This window comes from Furipterus horrens, unplaced genomic scaffold, assembly GCF_987537825.1.
Source record: "Furipterus horrens unplaced genomic scaffold, mFurHor1.1.pri manual_scaffold_8, whole genome shotgun sequence".
Classification (NCBI taxonomy): domain Eukaryota; kingdom Metazoa; phylum Chordata; class Mammalia; order Chiroptera; family Furipteridae; genus Furipterus; species Furipterus horrens.
Window position 1 is genome coordinate 105,850,176 of NW_028327178.1, and position 14,171 is coordinate 105,864,346.

The window sequence follows — 14,171 nt, forward strand, 5'->3', positions numbered from 1 at the left end:
CTCGGGCCTTCGGTGCGTGGGCTGATCCTATTGTCTTAGTTGGGGTTCACGTCTGAAGTTGGCCTTGGAAACAGCCCAGACACACGTGGAGCTGTCTGCCTAAAGACGACTCCATTCGCCTGCCCTTTTCTGAGTGTCTGGCACCGGTCAGGCCGCCGGCTCTGCCCCGAGCGGTCAGAGAGAAGCAAGCGATGCCAGACACTGGTCCCTGCCTCCATCCAGTTCACATGGTAGACTGAGCCAGAACAAGAGAGAGATCGGTTTCTACAGTTTTTATCTGCCATCTGAGCACCAACACTGCTTTGATAGGTTAATAACTCCAGGAAGTGCTCTCCAGTTATTTTCATGATCCAGTTGCGACAGAGCTCCATTACGACCCAGCTCACGTTGCGGAGTTGGGGCCCTCGGGGTTCCCATTTCTGAAGTTTCCCTCATGGAAAGCCTAGCAGGACACAGTTTCCCTGCAAAATGCATCTTGTCACTGTTCTCCAATATCCCACCTGTGTCACTCAGAACAACGACACAAGTGTGCAATTATTCTGTTTTTAAAAAAACTTTCAGTTATTGATGAGAGAGGGAGAGAGAGAGAAAGATTTGTTGTCCCACTTTTATGCATATCGGTTGTTTCTTGTATGTGCCCTTGCTGGGGATCGAACCCACAACCTTGGCGTTATCAGGACAACACTCTCACCTACTGAGCTACCTGGCCAGGAAGTGTACATTATTCGTAGAATAACAAAACTTTTGAGCAATCGAATTGAGGGAAAAAGGAAGGAAATAACTTACCAGCGTTTTGAAGAAGCTCATGATGGAATTATTATTCTCAGTTATATCTGCTGTCTGGGGGTCCCCCTTGTCAGTCTCCAGTTCTGTGGGGTCTTCAAGGATAGAGCAAGTCACAGGTATGATGTCCTGTCCCCTTTCTTTGCCTTCGACTATGTCCTAGGAGCAAAACAGAGTTCTCACAGTTGCAACTTGTTGAATGTGGACTCTCAAAGTAATATTTTTGCCTCGCAGTCCCTTCCTCCCTGGCCCTCTAATTCCAGCCATACTTCATCTGCCCACGGGCGTGGAGAACAATTGGGAGCTTATGAGAGTCACTCTTCCTCCCCTCCCCCCTTTCTAACATATTCAGCATTTGCAGTTCGTTGGAAAGACATTGTTTGCAGCCCAAGGGTAACAAACACAGCCGTGCATGTTGCATTCCAAACAAAAACCCTTTTCTCCTAGTTCTGCAAAGAGCTTGTGCAGGAGGTCTCCTAGTCCAGCGATGCTCAGGCTGCAAGAATTCTGGAAACATGCGCTACCTGACTGCTGAGTCAAGGGCACCGACCTCTTGCCCCTGAGAGCGTCAAAAAAATGACAACCACCAACACCACAATAGCCATCCAGTGTGACTATATCGAAATTACACCTTTTTTTTTTGTCGGGTTGGCAAAAAATATACGATAGATTGCTTGGGCGTGCCGCAGAATTTTAGTAATTAGTCTATGTGTGCCATGAGGTGAAAAAGGTTGAAAATCACTGTGTGGATCTGATGATCCCCAGAGATGTGTCTATTTGAGTTCTCACAATCTACACAATGGTGAATCATATCAACTAAAAAGTACTTATATTTTATTTAAAAATGATAGTAATAATTATTTTTAGTCCTTACCTGAGGATATGTTTATTGATTTGAGAGAGAGAGGAAACAGGCTGCTGGGGGGGTGGGGAGGGAGAGAGAGAGAGATCAGTTGTTCTCCCATATGTGCCCTAACTGGGGATTGAACCCAAAACCTAGGCATGTACCCTGACCGGGAATCGAACTTGCAATCGTTTGGTGTACAAGATGACACTCCAACCAACCAAGCCACGCAGCCAGGGCAAGTATTTCTGTTTTAAAATAACAGTAATGTTGTCAGGATTGGTTGTTTATTGGTGCTGGGAAGGCGATAGAAGGACTGAGTTTTTCCTCTACCTCACCAAGGGGGGGGGGGTGGGATGCATTCTGAGTCTGTCCTCCTGTCCCATCTCCTCTCCTATGACCCTAGGTCAAGCCACGGCCATCTCTCTACCTCATAACTACCGCACCCACCCCCCATCCTGCCCCCGCCAACTGCTTGGGCTCTTGGCCCCTCCAATCCATTACCGACTCAACAAATCCCACCCTCCAAAGGCTTCCGATGGCCCATGAGGTCAGGTCTCCCCTGTCTTGGGTTTCCTTTTAGCCTCGTACGTTCTAGACTTGGAGTTGAAGAGGCTGTCAACCTGAAAATACCAATGGGCACTGGCACCCCTCCCCCCCAAAAAATCTTCTCAAAAAACTTGCTCTCTCAACCCAAGGGTCAGTCAGGCAACACGAAGTTTCAGATTATAACTGCTCTGCTTTAGCCAAACACCAGCTATGTGAGCATGCCACCATTTCGAGATTAAGAAGTTTTAAAAAAGGCATTAGAGGGTAGTTCTGGAAGAGTAAGGATGAAGTCGTCGGCAGCCGTCCGTCTCGAGAGACGATGGTGTAGCTTCTTAAGAGTCTATCTGCACCGCCGAGAATGGCTGTGCAGTCCGACTCGGGAGTGACACGGTATCTGTCTCCTCCCGTGTTGAATAGACATCTTGCGATGACGCTGGAATGTCCTCTCCAGTGAAGCTGAAGCTACAGAGCCTGGGCAGGGTGATATGGAGGGTCTGCTGTTGCCCATGGATGAAGACCCCTTAAGAAATCTGGAATAGGTACATAAAGCAGCATGTGGTATTAATATTAACATGTGAGATTTACCTAATACCCCGTGATGGAATATTTTGCAGCCACGGATTTGTTCCAGAAAGTATAACGAGAAGGTTTCGGAATTATTGACCAAAATTGAAGAAAAGAGTATATCCTTTTACCCAGCAGTTTCACTCCTAAGAGTTAATGCTAGACCTCGGTTCACACATGCGTGGAACAACAAACACACGAGGTTATTTATTGCAGTGAGGTGATAGGAAATGCTTGGAAACCAGCCAACTGTCATTAATAAGGTCCTGGTTGAATACATGACAGTACATCCATTCAATGGAAATCTGCGTAAGCGTTGCAAATGGGGGAGCTGTACAGCGTTAGAAAGTAATGCTCTTTCTGTACAGAAACGGAAAGCAGCACTAACTGAAAACAGTATAGAACAGAACAGTGTATATTATATTACCTTTTGTATAAAAAGAAGAAATAAGAACTTATGTTTGTATTTGCTTGTGTATGCCCAAAGAAACCATAGACGAATACATTTAAAAACACGGGCAATAACTATCTCTTGGGGTGGCATGGGTAGACAAGGGCACCGTTTGATAATTTTAAAATTTTCATTAAAATTACAATGAAAACAAAATGTGGGTGACTAATTCTTCTGAGGGCCAGACTAAAGACGGTTGGGAAGAGGAAGCCCCAGGTCGCCACTGGCGGCCTGGGCCTTATAAACTGTGTTGCATGTAGCATCTTTGACCTTAACCACAAATATGGTTTTGCGCTTTTCATCAGGCCTCCAGATCATTCTCAGCAAATAGAAATTTTAGACAGACCCTTGAACGTCGCCCAGGAAATGTCTAGAAGCTTCTTTTAAGAAAACAGGTGTTTCTGTTTTTCATCTGTGTGGATGAAGCCGATATTTTTTCCTTCCTGTTGGCTTCAAAGGGCACACAGACAGGAACACTAGTTAAGTGGTCACAATTTGTCATGTTGAAAAATCACGCCGCCTTATCCTAATGCGATTGTCTCTAATAAAACCCATCTGGAACTCCCAGCCCTTTCTTTCAACTGGAGATTGTCAACTGGATTTCAGCTTCCTTTGCGCAAAGCCTACATTGTCAGAGTGAAACCCTACGTGAAGGCAGGATGATCAGGGCTAAAAAAAGCCTCGTTGGGAACAATTTGTGATGAATGCGTACCCCACTGGCTCCCCATTGATTGCCCATCGCTGGTTTCCTTTGGAATCTCCGTACAGAGAATCAGGGCCTAACGTGCTGGTTAACACAGGAAAATTTGTCTGAAACACGCTGAATGGTACAGCACCCCATGACTCTGCTCCTTTCCATCTGTTAGAAATTGGAGCCACCTGCTGCCTGAAATAAAAGAAAAAGCTGTTTCCTCTCCCGCTTGGGTACCCCAACAATGCAGAGGGCAGTGTTTGCGAGGCAACAGCGGTCTCCAGACAACCATTACGTCTGTCCTGCTCTTCTTCGGAGAGCAGCGTCCCCTGCACAGCACCGTTGTCAGGGTCCAGAGGAACAAGGGCCTTCGGTTCCTTCTTGAAGACGAAATGTACCTCCTCCAACTCGCCTCAGAAGGAAAGCCAACTGATACAGAAGCAGGAACTCGCTGCAACACCAAAGTCTGCTCAAAACGTGGTGCGGACCTTCAGCGTTTCCTAAGCAGGTCGGTAGTAATTCATTATTATTATTTTACTTTGCTGGACCGCTCAGCTGAGAGGCACCCAAGGAGGGTCTGTCTCTGTAACTACGTGTCTGCTGTATTCTCCCCACTCTTCCTGCCCATTCGCATCAGCTGAGAAACACGCCTTCCCATTGTTTTTAACCCCCTGGTAAAGATGGGGAAGGAACGCCACCGTGAGGAATGCCCGTCACGAGAGGGTCCAGAACCTGCCCACCGCTACCAGATCTCTCTTCCCGATCTCTTCCTGGAGGCGACTGCATCCTGGCCGTCAGTGTATTTTTTTGAAGGTCGGTGTGACTTCTGAACAAGGACTTGCCGCACAGGCTCTGCACTGCCCAGTCTGGTCACCGTTGCGAGCACAAAATAACCTCTTGTTGGAGCCGTTAGCAGCTGCCGGTTGCCGTTTCTCAAGCCCCCGAGTGCAGCTTCGTGGGGCAATCAGGGACTTTCTCCTTTTACAAAAAACAGAGACTATAGATAAGCCAAGGGGAAAAATGTAGCATCTACCCTTTCTCCCACTACGGAAAGAAACCACCGCTAACAATTTGCAAATTTTTCATTTTACGCCCCTTTGGGTGGAAGGGGGAATACATCTGCAGGCAGACATCATTTTTACCCAGAAAGGACCATTCTGTAGATACTATATTGAAACCTGCCCTTCTGGATTGGCATTATATTGTGACCGTTGTCACGTGCCTGTGATTCTATGTCGATGTCACCCTTGTTTCTGACGTCCAGTGGAAGGACGCACCGTAACGGCATAAAAGCCGCCCTAGCAGATCTTTTATTCCTTTCCAGCTTTTCTCTTGCAATGCTGGAATGGAAAAATGAAAAAGTCCTGTGCATGAAATTTTGCTCGTTTGCTCACTATGTCCCTAGGTGTCAAATTGCTCATTGAAAACACACACACGTGTTAGGTCTTTAAAACTGAGGACTGCCCAAGTGTCATGGTCGAAACAAGCTTCCAAGCGATTCAGGTCGGTGACTAAGAATTATCTGAGCTTTCAGAGGGCAATACATATAACATAAAGATACTGAGATGTGAAACGAGGATTTTTGTGGTCTTCTGGAATGTTCTCCTAGGAGGCGAATTTAAGTTACACAGATCTAAAAATGCTCCTTACCCATCGTCCCTCCTCTTTTGGGGAGAAGAGAGGCAACATTGTTCATTTTATCTGCTCATACAAATTGAATCGCTAGGCTGGATCGATGATCCCGGAGGAGGCTTTTTGTTGTACAGTGTAAGAGCAACACCTCTTACAATCCTCCAAGGACATATCCTCAGGATACTGAAAGCTTGTATCTTAGCAGAAGTCTGACGTGTCACCTTCATGGTATTGACTGAGGCAGAGGTGTTATAAGGTTAAGTGAACCTGTTGCTTGTTATCATCATAGAGGGTGGGGAAAAATCAGTCACAGCGAGCGATTCATCCTTGCGTCCTATAAACACGGGTTTCCCATGTTCTCTTCCAGCAACTTCTCCACTTGAGTAGTAAGTGACTTTGGCAACTTGATTTCCAATGGTAAGTGAAATGTGGACAGAGAATTAAGCAATAAGATACTATTTTCTTCCTTCTTTCCTTCCTTCCTTCCTTTCTTCTTTCCTTCCTTCCTTCTTTCCTTCCTTCCTTTTTGCAGCAGTCATTACTTTGGGGACATTCCTAAGGACACATGAGTTGTCACCCTCTTGAACAAAGTCCATTATGTGCGAGGTAGAACAGAAATATACACATTTGCCGGGGGTGGGGGGTGGTTCCCAGGGTCAGTCACATCGGGCAGCAGGGATTTGTGGAAATTTCTTCTGTTCCATGATGAGTTCTAACATGTACTGATAATGGCATTTCACACTTATGAGAGGAAAAATAGCCAATGTTAAAAAAAAAGACTTCAAAACACCAAAGCTAATAACCCATAGCCTAGAATGTGTTTGTTGTCTGTTTAGCAAACGTCTCCCAATAGTGAGGAAAGTGTTTTGAATGTTGGCAGGATTAAGCGGCAGACTTTCTAAGAATGGTTGGGCATCGTGCAGAAAAGGCAGCGGGGGCGGGAATCACACCCTTTTTCCTGAATTTTCAGATTAAACCAGACTCCTTTTTGACCCTACCCACAACCCAATTTTAATTTTCAGCCTCCTCTCTACTTTCTATCTCAAAACTCTGTGTATTTCATTCCTAGCCCTTTCTATACCCTGGCAATGTTTGTTTGTTTACTAATTTTCTTGTGTCCTGTTTATAGAATGGAAATTCCATGAGGTTCTTTGGTCTGTCACCCCAGAACCTAATAGCCTTCCTGGCCCATAGAAAGTGCTCAGATGTTTGTTGAATGAATAAATAAAACTACTCCTGTCTCTTATTTATTGTTTAACACCTGCCAGCAGGGGGACTCTCGGGTGGTATTTACAGTTTATTAACCTTAAGTAGTTCCAAATCATGAAGTAAATCTTTTCATTTGCCCTTGACACTACCACAAGAAAGTGACAATGCCGGTGTGCCAGTGAGGGTCACCTCAGGTGGCTGCCCCGCTGGGACTCAATGCAGGGTGGGCAGTCAGGTGAACTGGAGTCTGAACGCCACATCTCAAGGGACAGTCACCCCTCACGTCTCATCTAGGACTATAGGGCAAAACTTTGCGCGTTTCAGAAATGTCTAAAATGTAGAACTGTGCTGAGATCTTTAATTTTAACATATCGCCAACTTGGTCAATTTAAAAATATCATCAACGAATTAAAACGTGATTTAACACAATGGAGAGGTCAAATAAACACTATCCGTGTTTGGCCCATCCTGCTATTTTCCAATTCCGGTCTACACGCCTAACTCCGTGTCTCTTAGAAGGACTCTCCCTGGGGGCGACGCCCAACTGGTTAGCCAGCTGACAGTTCCATGGACCATTACGTCCGGGAAGCGCCCAGCTACCCGAAGCGAAGCCAGCGTGCCTGCTGCAGGACTTCTCAGGGCCTTAACAGACGGAGGTCCGATATGGCTCTAGGACAGCGTGTAAAGCCAGCAGGAATTTCCAAAACTCTTGGATGGCGCAGCCCTAGGTCTGGGTCGGTCTCATTGGGCTGGCGTTTCACTGCACATCGGTCTGGGATGTCCCAGCTTCCGAAATTTTAAACACACATGTAATAGATGTCTCAAAGGTTCAAAGCGCTCCCTCTCTTTTTGAACTTACAGGTGCAGTGGCTAAGCATGTGGGCTCTTAGGCCGTATGATAGTACGCGGGTTCCTTCACCCTCTCTGTGAGTTAGTAACTGCTCAGTAAATTAGGGCTCATATTCTAATCTCGGAAGTAGCGAATCAGACGGGATAACACCAAGGGACAGTTAACTCAAAATTTATTTTGCAAACTCATTGCAAAACACACTTCGCTTGCTATTTCAACCACGATTAACACCGTAACAGGTGAAAGTCTGAATTAAAAATACCAGCTACATGGTACAGGTATATGATTTTACACAGTGTATCTGAGTGAAAGCGTCGGTGTCAGGTGTATATTTTGGAATCGAGGTCACACAGCCCGGAGGTGACGGAGGCAGAGTGGAACCCTAGGCTCCTTGATGCGTTGCTTCTGCTTTAATTGACTGCTCTCTCAAAGATCTTGAGTCTCTAATTCCAATACTAAGAAACAGTGGCAGGATGGAGCTGCCTTTCAACGAGATGAGTGAGGCTGTGTATGAAATACACAGGCGCTTGGTTGTGGTGGTGGTCGTTTGCACACATGGAGCGTGAAATGCTCCGTGGGCGCTCCAATGGCAAGGGAGAGATTCAGGTAGACGTGTGGAAGGGGCAGCTGGGTATTTAAGTCTGGGCTTCAGGCGCAGGTCTAGGCTGGAGATATCCATTTAAGAGTTGCCAGCAGATACTTGTATGTAAACCCTTGGGCCTGGGCAGAGATTTCCAGGCCGAGAAGTAAGGGTGGTTAGAGAAGACAGCTAAGAGCTGAACCTTGGGGAGCAGCAAAGTTTAGAGGGTCAGATCCAGAAGAGGAGATCGAGGAACAGCATCCAGGCAGGTGGAACCACCTAGAAACCAAGTGAGGAAGGCGATTCAGGAAGGAAGGTCCCCCCTACCCCCCGCTGTGTGAGATGTGACCAGCAAGCCCAGAAGGATGAGGATGAAGGCATATTTGACCTGGCCGCTGTGGTGAGGCATACGGGGAGGTGCGACATGGCTGTGACCTTGACAAGGGCATATTTTTGGTGGGGGACAGAAGCCTGAAGGGAGTATGTTCAAGACAGACAATATCTGTAGTGGGAGCGAATTTGCGGATCAATGCACTTATCACAATCTTCCTGTAAGAAATGATGCCTCTTCCTAAATTGCGTGATCTTTGAAAGACTAGGATGATGATTTATCTTCTAAATGCTTTGAGCAAGGTTGGTATTTAAATAACAATTGCAGAATTTAATTAAATGTTGAAAAGAAAAGCAATATTCCTGTCTAAATCTCACGAATTGGTGCTTGGCAACACTTGAGGTGCTTCCTCCCGCCCCCAATGCAGAGACCCTTCTGGAAGTTGGGCTGACAACAGAAATTTAGTGTGTGTGCTTTTTTAACCAGTAAAGGTCAAGTTTTCTTTCTTTTTCTTTTTCTTTGTGTGTGATGCATCATTAATGCATATCTTATAGCTCTGGTTCGGTTGTTGAGAGGAGAGAAAAATTAAAATCTATCCTTGACAACACGTTGGTCTGTGTGAATCGCAGCTCAGTGAAAACTTCCAGGCATATAATTTATCTTTTCTTTGGCCTACGTAGTAAATGCTTCATTTGTTCATGAATTCTGGCCTTGTTTTAATTACGCTATGCCCTGAATGTAGTTTTATATGGCACAAAAATCAGACTGTCATTCTGAAAACACAGAAGATTTGTGTGTCCCGCCCCCCTCCCCCAAATGAAACGGTGGCATCTTTTCCCCAATTCACAGCTCTGTGGGCTTGTGGGTGGAATTCCAATCCGGGAAAGGGCCGGGGGGCAAGGCTTGTGTGGGTGGGAGGGGACGGACAGCTGACATGTCAGGGCCCAGGGCACACTTTCCTCCAAGAACTCTGAATCAATACATTGACGGCCATTTATGCACAATAGGGCTACTCCCACCAAGAAGGCCATTGATGGAGGAGTTTTCTTCTTGTTACTTTCTCAGGGCCGGATTCTCTCATTACACTTACAGAACAATTGATGTTTTTGTTGTTGTTTGCTTCAGATACACACAACTGTGCAGCCAGAGCTCGGATGAGAAACCTTAACAATCAGAAGGCTGTGTGTGTGTGTGTGTGTGTGTGTGTGAAAGATCTTTGCAGATATATATATTTGCATATCTGCAAGTTCATAGACTGAAAGGAAAAAATGAATGGCTATTTCAGAACGTGTCTGTGTTTTGCATGCGGAGGGCAGAGTGGGCACTCGGTATTTCAAATCTCGACAACACTACCAACAAAGAATGGCAATTGGTAATGTAATGAATACAGATGCAAATTTTGTTAGCGAGTCGAAGGGAGCTAACTCAGAGAGGAAGACAGCTTACAATTTGGGGGCCTTCTCAGAGGTTACTATAACTTTAAAACATCACCCCTGAGCTTGGTTGTATTAGATACCGGCCATGCTCCCAACGGAAACCCCTAATCTCATTTGGAGACTCATTCTGCTAAAATTGAGGTGCTCTCCCTAGGAGTCCTCCATGAAAGGAAACAAGCTGAGTTGATAAAACACAACCCTGAAGCCCCTCTGCACTTCTCTGAAGATAGAAATGGATCGCATGCGTTGGGGTGTTATGGGGAAATGCGGGTTTGCGAGGCCTGGTTATCAGATGCTAAACTCATCTATGTAATTAAGAGGGGGGTGTGGATGAGTCACTAGACACCTGGCCAAAGGTGGGTCTTACCACAAAAAACTCCATCTTTCCCTACGTCAAGAAACGCGTTGGCGTCAGAGACCTGCACACAGCTCGGGACTCTCCACTAAGTCACAGCCTCAGAATGGCCTCTGGGGCCCGTGGCCAACAATGAGAACTCAGTCAGCGTGTCCCCACTCGGAGTAAAGCAGAACCTGGTTTCTCAAATATTCATGCATGTTGATGACCTGTTGATAGCCCCCCAACAGGTAACTTTCTGCTACAGGTTTGTACAAGGCTGGACTGCTCCCTGGACCAGCCAGGCTAACTCTCTGCAGTCTGGGCAACCTCTCCAGCACTTGGCCTTCCTCAGCAGCACCCTTGGCATCTTGCCTAATAATTGTGGGTTTTTTAATACCACTTCCCTGCTGGACTGCATACTTGCTGAGGATAGGAGCGCTCTGTCCTGTCCCTTACTGTGGCCGGGTCTCACCTGTGCCTGACTGTGTCACGCTTAAAAAAAAAAAAAAATCCTCCCTGGAAGATATGTTTATTGATTTTAAAAACAGAGGAAGGGAGGGAGACAAACATCGATGTGGGAGAGAACCATCGATTGGTTGCCTCCTATATGTGCCCAGACCAGAGATCGAACCTGCAACCTAGGTATGTGCCTTGACCAGGAATCGAACCTGCAGCCTCATGGTGTATGAGATGATGCTCCAACCTGCTGAGCCACACTGGCCAGGGCTCAGCGAAGACTTGATGCTCGGATGCATTGAAAGACTTACTTTGAATTATACACAAAGCCATTCACTCGGCTCCTGAGCTGGTGCCTTTGGGGACCTGGGCATTTGAAGAGCATTTTTTTCTTTTTCAATTTTAAAGGGAAATTTGAATATCGAATCTCTTGGAGTCAAATTTTACAAGAACAGCTTACAAGAACAGCAAGAACGCTGATGGCCAGAACCTAAACACACAAGCCCGATGACCTTCTCCCAACGTTAACTGTTCCGAATTTTCAGCTGGTGTCTAACATTTACAATAAAATTCTCGACGCCACCCTCGATGCACTGAAACCACAGAGTAATGTGACAGTCGATTCCCTGAAGGAAGATGACACAGGCACTGTATTTAGAACAGAGCCTGGCATGTTGTAAGGGCTCCGTAGATGACAGCCAGTGTTTTATTAGCAACGTGGCGGTGCAGTGAGCTGTCATTAAGACAAATACATTGATAGTCATGACACGCGACTACATAATACAAAACTCAGCCCATCTAATGCTTTCCTGGTTCTAACCTCAACCAGAGACCCTCGATTTTATCCCAACGTTTGAAAACGACTGTTATTTAAAAGTCCATTAGCTAAGGGAACAAGTGCTTTAAAATACAACGTATTCATTTTTATTTCCTTCTTCGTTCCAGGCGCTCCTGTCTTGGCCCCGAACACAAACACATCTTTTCATGGTTGGAAGCAAATGCTCTTTTTAACATCAAAAGAACTTGCCTCTCTTTGTACAGGCTGGGAGAGTGTCAAGAAAAAACTAATTCTGGATACCTCCGTAAAAAAAAGGAAATGTAGTTTTTCAAAGGTATTAGTCTAGGTTGTTGGAAAATCATTAGTACCTAAAGGAGTCTGCCCAGAGCTGTACAGACTCTTTATTTAAACCCACTCTTTACTGCAAAAGATAGTTAAAGATCAATCCAGGGTATTAAAAGTAAGAAATCAAATGTGTTCCCGGGGAAGCCTTTAAACACACTGTATGTGAGAGGAGCCGCTGAGGCTGGGTGGGGGTGGGGGTGGGGTCCGTCTTTAGGAACCATTTTTATTCTGCTAATGCCTCTCCCTCCGGACGCCATTGATCATGGATGCCACCTGTCTAGCCTCCCCTTTGATAAATGGAAGGACAGATTCATCCGCATGTAACTCGCCTCCTCCCGTCTTTCACATAAAACAGATGCCACAGCTGTGACTGCTCTGCACACGTGTTTCTGCCCACTGTAACGGGGGGAGGCAGACGCTACAGCAGGGCCGGGGGGCCACCTACGTGCCGCTGTCGGACCCCCGCGGTGCCCGCCCCCGGAGCTTACACCAAGGGCGGAGCGGATCGCCCCTTGGCAGCACTCACCCTCTCTGCGGGGACATCATGGGGCTGCCCGGGGAATCCAGGAATGTGGTCGGCCTGGTCCTGACGCTCCCCACTCTTGGCTTCTTGTTGGTTGTCAGCCGGTGCCTTTTCCTGTCCCTTGTCCAGTTTGAAGAGTTTGTCAAAAAAGCTGGCGTCCTTAGGCTTGGCAGGGGCTGCTCCCGCTGACTCAGGTGGCAGAGGCGCCGGTCCCCAAGTGGCGGAGAAGCCTGCGTGTTGGGCGGGGGTCTGGCTGGGGGTTTTATCTGGGTGGAGGCCCGGCGCAGCTGCCAGCGGAAGGGCCATCCTGTCACTCGGTTCTTTGTTCCCCAGGGCTTTGACATCAAGCCTCCCTGGGGCGACGGATGAATCTGCAGCTTGGTCTTCGGTACGTCCTGGTACAGCCCGAGAGAGTGGTAAGAAAAAACGCGATTTAACAGCTGGGGCCTCAGCTTTGGCCTCCTTCCCAAGACTCTTTCCGTCGGCAGCTGGGACAGCGCTGATCTCCACCGTCTTGGGGGAAGAAGTGGCCACAGTGTCTCCGTTGACACTTATCCCCAAATCGACTGCAAACACAAACAGCAACAGCAGTTAGTCAGCTGCCCGAGGAAACTCAGGGCTGACTAATGGACTACAGACATCTTCTACACAAAGGCCACCATGCAAACTGGGACTCCCCTGTCCTCCGGGCGCCCTGCAGAGCAGAAGGTCATTCTCTAGATGTCTTTGGACCCTACTCTTCTTGGGAGAGAGGAACAGAAGGTCTGTGAGGGGAAGGCCAGTTATTGGAAGCTACACGCCAGGTGCTGGACGTGTGATGTTCATGTTAATGATCTGGTATCTTCACAGGAATCCCCTGAGAAGACAATTGTCCTGAATTCAACTGGGAAGCAGTAGCATGGAGGAGCTTGGGGTCTGCGTTAGAGCAAGGTTTCTCAGCCTTGGGACTCTCGGCATCTGGGGGGGACCCTTCTCTGGTAGGGGGCCTACCTTGTGCACTGTGGGGTGTTTAGCAGCATCCCTGGCCTCAACCCACCAGATGCCAGCAGCACCCCCAAACTGTGACAACCAGAAATGTCATGAGACATTGCCAAATATCCCCTGGGGGGGGGGGCGGGGGGCAAACATGACTCACATTTGAGAACCACTGAGGTAGAACGTCTATTCGAACCCAAGTTACTTACCTTTTCTGCTCCTCAGCTGTTGGGTAAAAGGGGGCGTTTTTTTTAGGGAGACTGCAGGAGGTAACATTCTTAGCGCACATAGAACAGGGCCTGGAGTATAGTCAGCGTCCAGCTAGTGTCCCAAACGTGAACTATGGTCACCGCTCACGAGTGAGAAAAGGGACAGCCAGAGAGGCCGGCGCGTCCTGCCTCTGCCCCGGAGGCTGGCATGCAGCAGAGTCTGGTTTCAGTTAGAAAGTCGTTGAGAATACGAGAAGATTTTAAAAAGGAAGACTCAGAAAGTTACTACAGCGAAGGCTAACAGAGCAGATGGACACACACGAAGGCACGTGAGGCCCCGGGCCCACATGGAAGCGGAGACGGCCGGCTAGCAGTCCCACACGGTGCCTTCTGCAAGGGGACCCTGTTCTCGGCCCCCGCCCGTTGCGTTTTGGCCCCTGCATTGAGCGAACTCCACTGCCTTCTCCTCCAGGTCCCTCTTATAAAGCAGTGCGACATTTGGGGGTGGGGGGAAGACCTGCCACACATTTTGGAACCACAGTTAAACGATCAAGATTTTCCTACTGATAAACTGTATGACCTTAGACAGGTCACTAAACACTTTTTGAATCTCCTCATAAGTAACATG

General features: G+C 47.4%; 1 protein-coding gene across 1 annotated transcript in view; it reads right to left on the bottom strand.

Annotated features, from left to right (window-relative positions):
* BCAS1 (brain enriched myelin associated protein 1) overlaps window positions 1–14,171 on the bottom strand; it is a 63,186-nt gene that overhangs the window by 30,831 nt on the left and 18,184 nt on the right. The window contains exons 4-5 of the mRNA XM_090286588.1: window positions 12,363–12,925; window positions 787–942 (exon numbers count right to left, since the gene is read on the bottom strand). Coding sequence (XP_090142714.1) covers window positions 787–942; window positions 12,363–12,925 — 719 coding nt within the window. The remainder of the gene's footprint in view (window positions 1–786; window positions 943–12,362; window positions 12,926–14,171) is intronic.